Raw genomic sequence first — 14,999 nt, forward strand, 5'->3', positions numbered from 1 at the left:
TTTTATCAAGAAAATAATCTAGAGTGCAATTGTTATTTTTATTTTTTTCAAATCACATTATGAACACTTTTTTTGATTTTTGGGGGGAGGCTGGAACAGATTAATCGCATTCCCATTCATTTCCACAAGGAAAGATGATTTGGGATACAAGTCCACTGTACCTTAACTGGTGACTATTAATTAACTATACAATATGAAGGACATGTATAGAGTGTCATTCGCTGTTGACGCAAATCTATTTCCATACATTCTTCAGCATTGAAGGCTGAGATTAAGCACAGTCGAATATAGATTTCGTACACGTCTGTGCAATTCAATGGCCCTAAGTACTCTTTGTTTGGGCTGCCACATGACATTAGCCACATTGTTTTGTGGAAATTGCAGGGTGCGCTGTGCCGCGTAGTGAGCGAGCGAGCGAAGTTCCAGCGCTGACACGGTGACCCGGCAGTGCATTAGAAGAAGTGAGGCTGACATGTTTGTGTAGGTTTTGTTTGCGCGAGGAAGGTATGGTGCTCCAAAACAACGGGGTGCTGCGACACTTCACTGGGCTTGCATCATTTGCAGCAGAATGCAAAAAGCTTTTAGACACAGATGTGACCCATTGTAATACCTTTCTAAATGCAATCAAACACTTTCTACAAATACGAGGCAGCACTTTTAAAAACGCGCACCCTTGTTTGACATGTAATTTTGTCCAACCCACTCTCCATCAGCCCACTTTTTTTTTTTTTTTTTTTTTTCAAGGGATGAAACACGCTCAACAAAACAGCAGTTTATGTTTTATGCTTGCTCGGAAATAGATTCTATTTTCGTGTTTTCCCCAAACTGGGGCTGAACAATTAATCAAATTCAAATCGATATCGCAATGCAATTTTCAAATAGCAAAGGCCGCAATTTGAGAAATAAACAAAACAAACAAATGACCACTTCTCCTTGCGGGCGTGCTGGAGCATATATACATAACCGACTATATATATATATATATATATATATATATATATATATATATATATATATAGTCAAGTAAACGTGTCCAATAACTTATATTGACAATGAACATGCCCTTATTCAGGTTTTTAAAATTCCGAATATCATGGCTGAGTTACTCCTTTTCTAACTGGAATATGTGCACATGTATACAGAAAATCAGAATATCCCAGTTGGACACCCTGCGCATGCTCAACCACAAGGACTCTTGGTCTTTGTAGTACAGGAAGTGCTTGTGTGCGCAGCATCCTCGCTGTAGGGAGTCTAACTTGAATACAGTGATTCCTTTTTTGGCGTTTTCACAGTATTTTCTGTTTCTACGGCAAAAATGATACAGCGTATATGTAGACACATATATACGTGTGTGTGTATAGGTCCGTCTGTCTGGCACGCAACTCGCTGGAAATACACAAGCAGAGAGGTTAACAATTGAAACTCAGAGGCGTAACACAGCGGCACACTTTTGGAACGCAGAGGAAAGCGCCTGCTTTATTCCTGTGTGGAGTGTCATGAATATATGTTTTATTGACGGTAGCAAGTACCAAGCGGAAATGAGGTCTATTTACGTCACGACGTCCATGCGTCGCCGTTTCAAAAGGTTTATTCAAATACGGGCGTACCTCTGTCCACTCACGCATGTAAACGTGTTTTGCGGACTGTTTCAGAAATCGGAATTTTGACCTTAACCCGAATATCGGCTGCATGTAAACGTAGTCATTGCGCAATGTGTCGTCTTGACACTGGAAAGAATGCCGGTTTGTCGCCGTCCCCACAGCGACACTGCTGCTTGATAAGAAGATGCTTTCGACAGATGTCGCTTTGCTTCCGACGCCGGTTCCTCTTCTTCTTTTTCTTCTTTTGTGCGTCTCCTATGGCCGAGCGGCTCGAGAGGACAGTTGAGCATTAGACTTTCAAATGAGCCGTTAAACAAGGGGACGATCAACCGCCAGACCTTTAAGTAACAATCGTATTGGTGCGTGGAGAAAACAAGTGGAAATACATTATGACTCCATATTGTGTTCTCACGTCGGTTCCCTTGAGACTCAAGCATGCAGTGGGTGGGGGGGGGTGATAAGCATGTTTGGGTGGCCTCTTCCATCAGCTGGGTGAACAGGAAAAGGGCGGGGGCGGGGGGATCTTTTTTATCCACCGCAGCCAACCTCCCCCCGCCCCATCCCTTTGCCCCCCTTTGCCCTCAGGCTCCACCCAGAAGTGTGGTTGCCTTTTGTCATTGTAATCTGGCCGTGTTTGCTAAACGCTGCCACTGTTTACTCTCCGCCACGGGGGCTTGTATGAACAGGAGTCAGCAGGACGACAGGGGTGACATCACTTTTGCTGGAGGGCCGGCGGTGGGCGGGGGGGCGGCGGCGGCGGGTAGAATTTGTGATTTCTCAGGACCCTCTTTTATTAATCGGGGGAAAGGCGAGCATGGCCTACAGGGAGGAATTACACCCAGTGACTTGAATAACGGGGCTAGGCGGCAGTCAATGGTAATCACCCCAAATCGTTTCCAGGTTGCCTTTTCACTGATAGCTGAGGCTTTTACATTTAAATGATGCCAGAGAAATGAAACAGACTGACAGGTAGAGACATTTAAAAAGAAGAAGAACAGGGGGAGTGGGAGAGTGGAGGGATGAAATCAAATTAACGGACAAGGATTTCATATCGTCTATTTTTGTTGTTGCCGTAGCGATAAAGTCGCAGACATTGAAACTGGTCTGTTGAGCCATTGTTATCATCCCTGGCCATCTGCTGCTGAGGAGTGACATTCCCTCTCATTTGCATGATGAGTGATGTATGAGGAGGTTGGGAGGGCATATGCCTTGGTCTTATGACAAAGCCAGGGAAAGTTTTTTTTTTTTTTTCCCCCTCTTTAAATATCACGGGAAATGAGGCTCAGCAAACAAACTAGCCAAGAAAATCCAAACGTTAGCTTAACATGCGCAAATTTGTGGTTCAAGAGCACATGCATGCACTTTTAGGAGGCTTGCATGTCTTTTTCTTATGACAAAGCTGAATAAAATTAGGTTTTCCTTTAAAACTACAAGGGGAATAAGCATAAATTTGATATACAAAATGAGGTACGATCATATTCAAGAGGAGTACATGTTCAAGTGGAATGATTCGATTTGGTTTCGAGTTGGTCAGATTACGATTCAATTTGATATGGCAGTGGTTCCCAAACCTTTTTTGTCTCGTGTACCCCCAAACCCTTTTGTCACCCCTCACTCATAAGTGTTGATGATTCTCCAAAAGTACAACATAACTCAAATGATTATTACATGAAAATCCATTTATTTTATTGCTTTAATTTCAACATTTAATTCTCAGGACTTGTCTACTTTTGAACTCAAGTTAAACATAAAAATAAATATGGACGAGTCCCCATTAAACGGGCATTTAAACTTCAAATATCAGAAACCCCTTAACAAGAATAATGTTCATATACCCACTGTCGCAGTTTTAATGAGCTTGAATGAGACACTTGAGCCGACACGCAGCTGTTGTGATCGGTTATTGATCTGAGAAATAAATGACTAAACGTTTCCACATACCCGCTGCAATGTGCTCATGTACCTCTAGGGGTACGTTTACCCCAGGCTGGGAAACACTGCGATATGGTATGGCTGCAGCTTTTGTCATGTTTATTTATATGTAACAACATTTAAAGCTCAACAAACCTCAAACTATTCAAGTTAATTAAATTCAAAGAAACAACACATCATCAGTAACATCAAACCCATTTATACCTGGTGTGCATCTTTCATAAACGACGATTTGTTATGTATCTCGGTACATGGCTACGATACAATTAAAGAACGGTACATTTGAAACGATTCGATTCGTTAAATCTTAAATCTCCTTTTTTTGTCCACCAAGCTGCTGCCTGACGTATGAGGAGGTTGCTAGGACATGAATGCCCTATAAAGTTTTTTTTTACCCTCTAAAGATTACAGGCTGTAATCTGATTTATGATTTACTGACTTATGTTTACGCCACACTTGTTTGGTAGCATTTTTTGAAGTTGTCGTAGTGAACATGTAAAAGAAGGTGAGTCAACAGTTTGATAAAATTGCAATTACATAATTTTTCACAATCGTTCAGCCCTTGTCTTGCATAATACCTTTTTTTTAATTGCACAAATCAACTGCTCGAATTCACTTTTACACGACGGGCTTGTAAGTTCTCAAAAGTTTTTTTTTTTGCTGTAAATGTAGATAAATGAGGAAAATATTACATCAAAACGAGGATGAGTCTTGCATTTTCATACAACTCTGCTGCCCAAGCATGCTTAAATGCTCAAGCTCGAGCACCTCGTTTTTTTGGGTTCCAAAATTTTATAACAAATAACAGGAAGAGAATTAGTTAAAAAAACACAACAAAAAAAACATAAATATTAGTCTTGTAAGCGATACCGTTTTTCCGCACAAATCTGCTGCCCGAGCGCGCTCGTGCATCTGCCTTCTTGTGTGCCTGTTTGTGTGTGTGTTTTTGTGGCTGTGGGAGTAGAGCGAAGAGGAGGATGAGGAATGGGGGGGGGTGAGCCGAGGGGGTGGGTGTGCTGGGTGTAGGGCGGCTGTTGATGTGCAAATGTGCATCATGTTGAAGGGCTGTGAATGGGGAGGTGTGACGTAAAAAGAGACCCGAGCGCAGGTGCTTATCTCGAGGCTGTCAAAGGCACAGTATGTCATATTCCCGGGGACTACCTTTCAAAGCCACAGCACCAGCGCCAGCCACCATCAACACCACCACCACCACCATCAACGCCAGCGCCATCATCACCGGGAGGAAATCAAACTTTTGGGGATCGCAGCACTTAGGTTGGTTTCAAAGTTCATTCCTGTGTCATTTCTTGTAGTTTTGAGGCCGATCTGCGTGGCGTATACGGGCGACGCCAAAGCCTTGAAGCTCGCCCGATGCGCGTCAGGATGCTTCAAACTTGTTGAGATTTGTGTGCGCGTGTCTGTGTGTGTGTTCTTCTCATCTTCTCGCCCTGCTGACAAAAGTGGCGTTTTTGAGGATTTTTTTGCTGGAAAGCCAGCGCATGTTTCAGACAGTTCGAGGGGAGATTAAACAGCTCAGTGTTTTGTGACCCTTTTTTTTTTTTTTTTTTTTTTTTAATGTGTGTGCGTGGGTGGGGTTGGGGGCGTTTGTCCGGATAGCATGAGATGGTGTCGATTTAAAAATCGCCGGTTTGTTACAGAGTTTAAGCTTGTCTTAGAGGAACACATGTCGGTATTGTGCGCGCAGACAAAAGCATTGTCGCGGCTCGCCTGTGGCTTTGACAGTGACAGCTGTACATACAAGACCACTGAGCCCCGCTGTCGCACTTCAACATTGACTCTTGCGGTTTATTTCAACGACGCCATTTATCGCACCCTGCCTCGTCCAGGATTTGAAAACGTGTGTTTTCATGTCTCCGCGTCAAATCATCAGGATCATACCCTTTTAGTCGGGACTTGTGGGGAAAGTTTGCCAAACTAACACTTTGGCGTTGCACGTGGGCGTACGTTTGAAAGCGAGCAAAGCACTTGAGAGTCTCTCCAGCAACTATTGGTTTAGCAGGACGGATGCCGTTTTAGAAAAGTTCATCATTTACCAGATAAGAGACGTGAGGCGCAGACAGGACGCCAAATATCCGCTTGAGTGATTACAAAATGACGTTGGCGGCGGTGAAAACAAGGTGCGAGGTATTCTTTCTTTTTTTTTTTTTTTTTTTGAAACGGTACTCAGGGAAATTCTAATCAGGGATAAATTCAGTCTGAAGGCCCACTACAAAGTAGCATTTTTCAGTAAGCTTTGTTGTGTCACGATGGAGCAAAAATGTTTTCGAATGATCCATCATGTAATTATGACTTTAAGGACTCTTTATAAATCCCATTTGGATTTTCGTTCATCTATTACTGCTTACAAATTTGTTACATGTGGCCTGCAGAATACAAGTTGCGCTTGAGTGAAAAGTAACTGCACAAAAGTACAAAGGGCGAGTCTACATGGTGTTCCTCAACTGTTGGCGATTACATGAAAGTTCCTCCTCTTTACTTTAATTACACAAGCAGCATCGAGGCTGTGTGCGTGTAGTAAAACAGTGATAAGTAAGAGGCATTATTCCTCCCTGGACCCCTTCCCACATTCCCATCCCCCCACCCTGCTCTTGAAAGTGCAGGCGTTGCTACACAACGCATCCATGTGACCTGGACTTGCCTGCAGGAACTGTCCATGGTACCCTGCTGCCACCCAGCAAAAAAAAAAAAAAAAAGGCCGGCGACTCAACCAAGTCCGGCTCTTTTACGACCACGCTAAAAATATCGCTGTTAAGATTTTCCTTGTATTCTTTTGACTCTATACAACACAAGGACATTGTGTTACCTGTGCCGACAAGCCATTGTCAACCAGCCATGGCCAGTGTGCTCCCACTCCAACTTCAGTTGGTTAATCCAGGAAAATGAATTATGTGGATTTAATTCAACGAGGTCTCAGAAATGATCCATCTGCTGTCGAGCAGCTGGCCAAAGGATAAATGTAATTAATGACTTAACTTTTGATCAGTATTCCACAGAAAGAGTTGTTTGCGTGGTGGCCCCGGTGGGGGGGAAACAAACAAAACAAGGCGATAGTGTCATCAAGAGTTTTTCTTTCTTTTAATTAATGTCAGCATTGAGTTTTTGCACCTGTGATATTTTGTGTTTTACATTGTTGTATATTATTGACGTATAATTGTCGGGGATTTTGTTGTAGTGTAATTGGGCAGCGGTACAATAATGTGTTGCGATTTAAGAAATTAATTTAAGGTAGCGTCAGTCATCATTGTGGTCATTCTTCATGCCCCTTTCATACTTTTTCTTGTTTGAATTGAAGCAAATTTGATTCCGAATTAATTTTCTACTCCCCCAAAAATTAAGTATAGATACTTCATGGGTGTCACTGCAGTACTGCAGGAAATTCTTCTACAGGCCATGCCATTCATGACAGGAGGAATGTTTTTTAATACATGTTTCATGATGTGTTTTTAGTGTATCTGTAACTATAAGATAAATTCATAATGACCATTTAAATTAATAAGAAAAAACAAAATTAAGTTAAAAAACCCCATAAGTTTAAATCATATGTATTGGCTCACCATGTGTACATATATATATATATATATATATATATATATATATATATATATATATATATATATATATATATATATATATATATATATATATATATATATATATATATTAGGAGTGTTTACAAAAACGCCTGCAAATCTTCAGCATACAGTATTATGTGTAAAATTATGCCACATGCAAGAAAATTTGCTTTTTGAGTGACATGGCAAAAAAAAAAAAAAAAAAAAAAAGATGAAATCCATATTTCCCATTGCTGCACGGCCTTGCTTTTTTTTTGGCCCAAATATACATCCCAATGTACCTTGACGGCGGCGTACCTCATTGGCTGCGCTCTGGCTCAGTTGGCCTAACTATAAAGCATCTGCTTATACCCTTGTGGGCTGGGAAGAATTAGGATTTATGAATTTATTTCCTCTGTTGTATTGTTTAAACAGCTTTGGTTTAGTTTTGATCCCTTCCTCTCGCCTTTGAGGCCGTTCCACGGTGTCAGCTGTTGACTGATAGTAAGAGAACTGCCTCACAGTGTGAATGAAAGAAAACTAGCGGTTGGTAAACACTGATAAGGGATAAATAGAAAGCGGTCAGGCAGAGATAGTTCTGTGGGAGCCCAGATTGTGTGCGGTCTGTTAAAATGAGATTCGGAGCCTGTCCTTTTTATTCTTGCCTCCCCTCCCTTCCCCGGTGCACCGTTTGTCTGGAAAATCTCCAGTGACCAGGCTCGCCAATCCCAGGCTGCGCCATTCTCTTCTTCTATTTGTTTTCTCTCCCAACGAGGGTCAAGTTGGCCAATAGACACGTCCCCGATGCTTATGGACAGCTGTCATGACTTCAAGTGCTTACACTCGTTACATTTTTAAAAATTTTTTATGTCTGCGCTTTTTCAGGCGGAACAGTCCGAAATGTCTTACAAAGTCATCGATTTAAGTTTACACTTTACCGTCTAGGTTATTATATATTCCATACACGGTACGGAAATGCATTTTTATATCAAGGCTTCTGCCAGTTGAAGCATCCCAAATTGAATACTTTTAAAGATAATGTTGATCAAATTTAACACCTCTCCTTTTCTAAATCTGACCACCAGGAGTGAATGGGCCATGCGGACTCAATATTATATGGCAACAATTTTCACATATTGCACGAAAGAGCATTTTTGATAACAATTTATCTACATTTCGGATCAACTTGAAACCCTTTCTTTTACTAATGAGTAATTTGGTCCTATGGGCTCACATTATGTCACAATGTTTTTCATATAATTTTTGAAACATTTTTGCATCAGGGCATCTGCAGCTTTGAGGAAGCATAATTTCAACGACTCATGGTCGTTTCACAAGCCATATGGGCTCAACATTATATGACAATTACTTCAATACACAGGATACATTTTTTTTTCAGCAAGGTATCTGCAAAGGTTGAAGGATGCAAAATGAAAAAAAAAAAAGAAACGTGATACTAACCTTCACTAAATGTGCTATGTGGAATGAATGGGTCATATGGGCTGAACATTATGTCACACCTTGCGCAATATTTTTTATTGTTGTATGACAGCAACATTTAAGCAAAATTAAGGACACAACTTGTATTGTTTTGGGCTAAAACAGTAATTTTATTTAAAACAACTCAGAAAACATTAATTGCTAACATTTATGGCAACAATGTTAGTTAGCACAAGAAAGCAAGCAAGTTTTTTGCTCCAAAATAATTTACTGAGTTTACTTATATGTTTAAGTTGGGAAACAAGTGACAATTAGGTCTTTAAACTCGTATCTCTTTGTCGTGAAATTGCAGGAAAGCCAACAGCAAAACTTAAAACATTTTGTTGAATTGCCCATTTAAAATCTTATCAGATTTTGGTGCCTTGAAATTTTAAGTTTATATAACATTTTTGTTTTCAATTGTGTAGGAGTGAGTTGGCCGCATGGTCTCAAATTTAGTACCTTGCATCCATAATATTAGAAACCATTACGACTAAAAGCGGGTTGAACATTATATCAGAATACTTTGCATGCACTGTATGAAACATTTTTTTAGGGTGTAAAATTCATGATCTTTTAAGGTACTTTTGATCAAATTTCAGACTACTCCGTCAGTAAATGTGAGCACACAGAGTGGGTTAAATATTACATCCAAATACTTTTCCACAATAAGTTTCATGAACTGTATGAATAATTTTGACAGTGGAGTATCTGCAGGGTGATGTAAGCCAAATTTAAATTTAATACCTCTCCTTTACTAAAGGTGACCACGAGAAGTCGGCCGTGTGGACTCTGTGTTTATACCATGATATTTGAAGAAATTTGTGTATTTTTTCCATATACAGTGTGATACATTTGTACAGAATCTGCACATTTAAGAATGTCATATTTACTGTATTTAAGATATGTTTGATCAAATCTGAGACCTCCTTGATTTAACAGGACGTAAGTAGGTCTCATGGGCTCAATATTATGTCACAATCTTTTGCGATAACTTCTGTCGTATATATTGAAGGATAATTAAAGCCTTCATTTTCTAAAATCAAAAGTAAGACTTTTTCAGGACAAAGTCAAGGATGAGTACCATGTAAATATATATATATTTTTTGTGATGATTATATCAAGTTCTGAGCTGAGTCTCTGCCCATCCAATCTCTTATCGTATGCAACTGCTATGTTAATGACATGCCCCAAGGTAATTGTTCTTTTCGGGTGCAGTCTGTTGTCATCCTTATAGTCATTTTTGGGTGAAACTGTGTGTGTGTGTGTGTGTGTGTGTGCGTGTGATGAAAAAGCCCTCTCCTTGAGGAGCACCATGTGGTGTATTTACACAGAACATAATTCAGCCCATTGTAGCCCAGCAGCTAATGAGATTGGTTGTTAAGTGAATGACACAAAGGCTAAAAAAAAAAAAAAAAAAAAAAAAGAGGCTTGGTTTTTCGGGTGACACGCACACGCATACACACACATACACAGTAGTGTGGTGGACGAGTCCACCTCGTTGCTCTCCCCGTGCTCCGTCTTTCCTCTAGCGTGTCACCATGAGACGCAAAACAAAGGCTCAGAAAAGGGTAAGTTGATCTTGCCGTTCAGAGACGTTCCTGCTTTGGGGCATGAGTGGTGGACTGAAGTAGATTGGTGGGAGGGTCAGTTTCATGATGCTCAGAATAGAAGCGTTTGCGTTCACTTTGGGGGATTTGTTGGTAGTCTTCAGTGGAGCTGTGGTTTGCTCATTTCTAACTGTATTGGAGGCACACATTCGTCAAAGCGAATTGTTGTTGGTTGTTGGCTGTTGGTTTGGACTTTGCCAGAGTTGAAGCATTTCATTTAGTGATTTGCCATACTGCAAGATTTGGTATAGATTCGATGTCAAGCGGGGTTATAATAGTTTGGGATTTACCATTATAGTTCATTTTCATCTCATTTCATTGACTTTTATTTTTATTTTTTAAATTCAGTTAGTTTTAATTACCTGGTCAGGATCGATAATGATCCCAATACTGATACTTTTTGGTGATGAAGGTGGTGATATCCTCAAATTGCTAAATCTGTCGTAATTTTCATGACCCTTTCCCCCTTTGGATTATTCATTAGTTAAAACCCAGGAGAGAGTGTGTCCAAAGTTTATAGATAAATAGAAAATATGATATTTTTTTTCCATATACTATCCATAGTGTCATATCTGGATTCTTAATCACCAACTAAGTGTGAAAAGTTTTCACTCGAAAACAAAATACTAACTTCTTTTCTGAATTCCACCCTGAAATGAACAAAATTATCATTCCGCAAATCAATTAAAAATATTATTTTTCCTTTTTGGTGTTGGTATGTTCAGGAAATATAATACAAAAATAATACTGTACAATTCATCCCTCTCGTTGCATATTTAAAAAAAATTGATATTACAATAAATTACAAACTTGTCCTGTGACTGGCTGGCAATCAGTCCAGGGTGTACCCCACCTCTTGCTCCAAGTCCGCTGGGATAGACTCCAGCTCACCTGCGACCCTAATGAGGAGAAGGGCAATAGAAAATGGACACAAGTACTAGCCTATATTTGACGTGGACACGGGAGAGACTCTGAAACTAATCCATCCCACTACACTGGCATCGGTCGTATCGGCACTTGGATCGATCCGCTCACCACTGCCGTTTGGTTGAGTTTTGTCGCCTTTTTGGTGGCGGCGGCAGCAGTGAGGGCTGCATTACAGAATGTAAGTGCATTAGCTTATCATGCTCGGCTGTGGCACAGAAAAGTGGGTTAAAGTCCATTGTGTATAGTAAAGCCTGGACTTAAGTCAAATTTACATTTTGTTCAAGATTACTCCTTTTATTGATGCCCATAATCATATTCATGGACCATCTGCTGATTTTGGCAAGCATGGATCAAACTCACCCAAAAAGCGTCCCTCGCTAACCTTTTAAGTACAAAATAGTCTGGCTTAACTGTGCAGGCCCAGAAGTGTGTATATGTGTGTACGTGAGAGAGATTGTTTGGATATTGGCTGCTCGTGCCATATTTGATTTTATCGTGATCTTCTTATCAAGATCTCCTCTGTCTTTCTTGGCGACGGACAGCGTAGAATTTCGGCGACGTCGTCAAAACCCGAAGCCTGCGGAGTGTCATAAACACCGGCGAAGGTTGTTGTTTTTTTTTTTTTTTTTTTTTGCCCATTCTGAGCTAAGTCCCGGCGTGCGCACGCCACACAAATTCACCAGTGGGCATCCTTTGCCGCGTGAAATACTTTATGTTCGACTCATTCCAAACAAAGCTTACGCAGATTGAGAATTCATATGCCAGAGGTAAATCCGAGTTAACACGGATTTATACTGGCATGAGTTAAAGGACTAGAGTTTGTAATCCAGGTGGCCAAGGGATTTTAGCGTACAGTGGCAAAAATCACTTAAAACTCTACCCCAATGTTCTGAGCCACTCGGCTCAATGAGCAGACGGATCGTTCCCAATTGATGACAGCACAACCATGACAACAGTGGACAATGTACTTTGGATGGATGCATGGATGCCAACATGCTTGCTGCTTATATTTACTCCGTTCAATAGCAAGTCGAGAGGTTGTTTGGGAAAATACTCTCATAGACTTCCATACCTGGGGACAGCTAACATCAATGATACATATATACATTAAAATCAGCTTTATGTGCTTTACAGTGTCAGTAATCAACAGTCTGTGATCATTGACACGACTGAAAAACAATGCATCAAATGGAATATGGGTTTCTTGTTTTTCCTGCAATGTGGGACCGATATGTTGTTCGTAACTTTTGAGACCAAAAAGCAAAACATGTCCTTTAAACATTTCAAAGTGAAGAGTGAGATGAATCAAATTTTGAAGTGGTGGCTGTGTTATGTAGCGTTTTAGTGAAACACTAAAGTGTGTGTTTCTTTTTTTTCCCCTTCAATGTGCGGACCAATATTTTTAGATGTAACTTCCATCCAGCCATCCATCCATTTTCTGTACCAATTATCTTTTGGAGACATAAACTAAATTAGTACATTCTGGAGTATTGTATTTATTTTATTTTGTTTTTATCAAAGTTTGAGGTTGAAGTTGGGTTTATGTTATATATATGTCTTCATGCTTTCCTTGCAATTTGTACCCTAGTTTGTACCCAACTATTGGGGACAAAAAGATGTAAAGATGTAAATTGGTCCATTTTAGTGTTAAGAAGCTGTGGTATGTGAGTTGTGCCAACGTTTGAGGTTGTTGGTGTGTTATGTGTAGGGCTGTTCTATGTTTGTGCATTCTTTTTTTTTTTTGCTGTAATGTGGAGCCAGTTAGTTTTTACATAACTTGTGAACAAAAAGTAAAAACAAAACATATACATTGTATGGTGATTTATTATGTATTGTGGGTTTTATCAAAGTTTGAGGTTGTGGGAGGGTTATGTTATATCTAGGCTTATAGTTGAACTCCCAGGTGAGTACGTTTCTTATTTCACTTCCAAAACGGGGAGACCTTTTTTACATAAGTTTTGAGAGCAAAAAGCAAAAGAGATAGTGTTTTCTATTACATTATTATGGTGGTTTGGGGGCGGTTTTTTTTATAAAATTTGAATTGTATTTCATGTTATCTAGCAGCTATAACTAATGTTATAGTGATATCCTAAGGTGAGTGTCTTTTTGTTTGTGAGGACACTTATTTTTACGTAATTTTTGGGGGCATCAAACAAAAACACCAAATCTGCTGAAGAGTCTTTGTAGTTTTGGATTGTATCGAAAACTAAGCTTGCGAGTAGGGTTATTTAGCTGATATACCTAGAGTTGTAGTCAAAACCTAAGGTGTGTATTTTTCATGTTTTTGTGAAGTGTGGGGAGACATAATTTTGCCATACCGTTTGGTGACAAAAAACCCTGCTATACTTTAGGCGTGCATTTTTATAATGTGATTGTGGTTTTCGCTCCAATTTGAGAACATATAATTTTACAAAACTCTTAGGGACAAAAAGAAAAATAGCTAAGCTGGTATATTTTTAAGGTAAAGATTGTTATTGTATGATTTGGATTAGAGTGTGAAGTTTACATAGTTGGTGTCACTATTGTTAGCTTTAGCATAAAGCAAGTAGCTGCGATAAATTCTTCTCAAACTAAGAGGAGTGTCTTTCTTGTTTTTCCTCCAATGTGGGGACACAATTTTGATGTACCCTTTGGGAACTAAAAAGTGGTCTGTATAGTGTGTATGTTTCTTGTTTTCCTTGCAATGTGGGCAAACATGATCTTGTGTAACCTTTGGGAATGCTAAACGTACATTTTGAGGTGAAGACGTCGTTTAGCGTATGACGTTTGAGACTGGAAGTGTGGTTATTCTTAGCTTTAGCATGTTATGAAGAGTATTGTACGCTAGTTAAGCTACAATTGTTTCTTGTTTTCAAAAAAATGAGCGGACAGGTAATTTTTGGTGCCTTTTGGTGTCAAAAAGTAAAAGAAAGCAATTTTTACAAATTAAGGTGAGATTTTTTGTTGTGCATGTGTGAATGTGTGTGTGTCTTTCACATTTTTCCTGCAACATGGGGTACACATAATTTTTTAGGCCTAAAGTGTCCTATTTGAGGATTAAAACTGTTTGAAAAGTGGGTCAATGGTTGTAATCTTAGTCGAGTATAAGGCCAGTGGGTGGGATTGTGATTGGTCTGAGCTACTCTATGGATGGGGTTATGGTCAGTCTCCAGGGCCTAAACATATATCAACATCATGTCGCCTGTAGTGTGTGCGTGTTTGTGTGAGAGAGCTAGAGTGGAGTTGTTTAATGACAGGAACAGCTGACTCATTTAGAGAGCGCAGTGAAAGGTAATTAACCCTGGGAAAACTACAGCTGCCATGCGAGCTGTTCACTTCAGTGCAATCTGATTAGAAATCACTGACTACTTTCGCAGGCAGCGTGTCCAACAGAAACTTTTCTTCTTTTTTAACGGGAGACCTGCCTTTTGTGCGGGAGGAAGGATTAAGCGGAACGTTTCCTATGCACCTCCCAACTGGGGACCACCTGGCGGCATTCATACAAAAAAAAAAAAAAAAAAAAAAAAGAGCCTCCTTGGGCGGGATTACACAGCTCATTGTTACACCGGGGGCCTGGAACTTCTTTTTCCCCGAACACCTGTCCCCAAATTAGGCAAAGCATGTTCACAACACCATTCAAAGATTGCAACTAGCCTGAGAGTGCCTTGGCAGAAGGGTCTACCATCTACTCTGCTATTGATGCGCTGAGAAGATACTAATTTTATTAGACTCGGCATTAATTGGATTGAAATGAGCAAATAAAATAGCAGATCTTCATATGACAGGAGAACTAAAAGCAGCGAAAATGTGGTCAAAAAAGCAGCAATTGGCTCTCTGATGTCAGAAGAAACGTTCTGGACTCGGCGCCGCCCGTGTGGTCCGGCTCCAGATGAACTCAA

At 40.0% G+C, this 14,999-nt stretch overlaps 1 protein-coding gene across 3 annotated transcripts in view; it reads left to right on the plus strand.

Moving 5' to 3' along the window:
* Window positions 1-4,578: 4,578 nt before the first annotated feature.
* st18 (ST18 C2H2C-type zinc finger transcription factor) overlaps window positions 4,579-14,999 on the plus strand; it is a 48,444-nt gene continuing 38,023 nt past the window's right edge. For 2 of the 3 annotated variants that reach the window (XM_086043672.1, XM_086043673.1), the window contains exon 1: window positions 4,579-4,808. In XM_086043672.1, coding sequence (XP_085899798.1) covers window positions 4,673-4,808 — 136 coding nt within the window. In that variant the 5' untranslated portion in view covers window positions 4,579-4,672. Of the gene's footprint in view, window positions 4,809-11,155; window positions 11,300-14,999 lie in introns of those variants that run through there. The other variant, XM_086043674.1, reaches the window with a different exon arrangement.

This window comes from Filicampus tigris, chromosome 10 (genome assembly GCF_054856515.1).
Source record: "Filicampus tigris isolate MCC_2025a chromosome 10, RoL_Ftig_1.0, whole genome shotgun sequence".
Taxonomy (NCBI): domain Eukaryota; kingdom Metazoa; phylum Chordata; class Actinopteri; order Syngnathiformes; family Syngnathidae; genus Filicampus; species Filicampus tigris.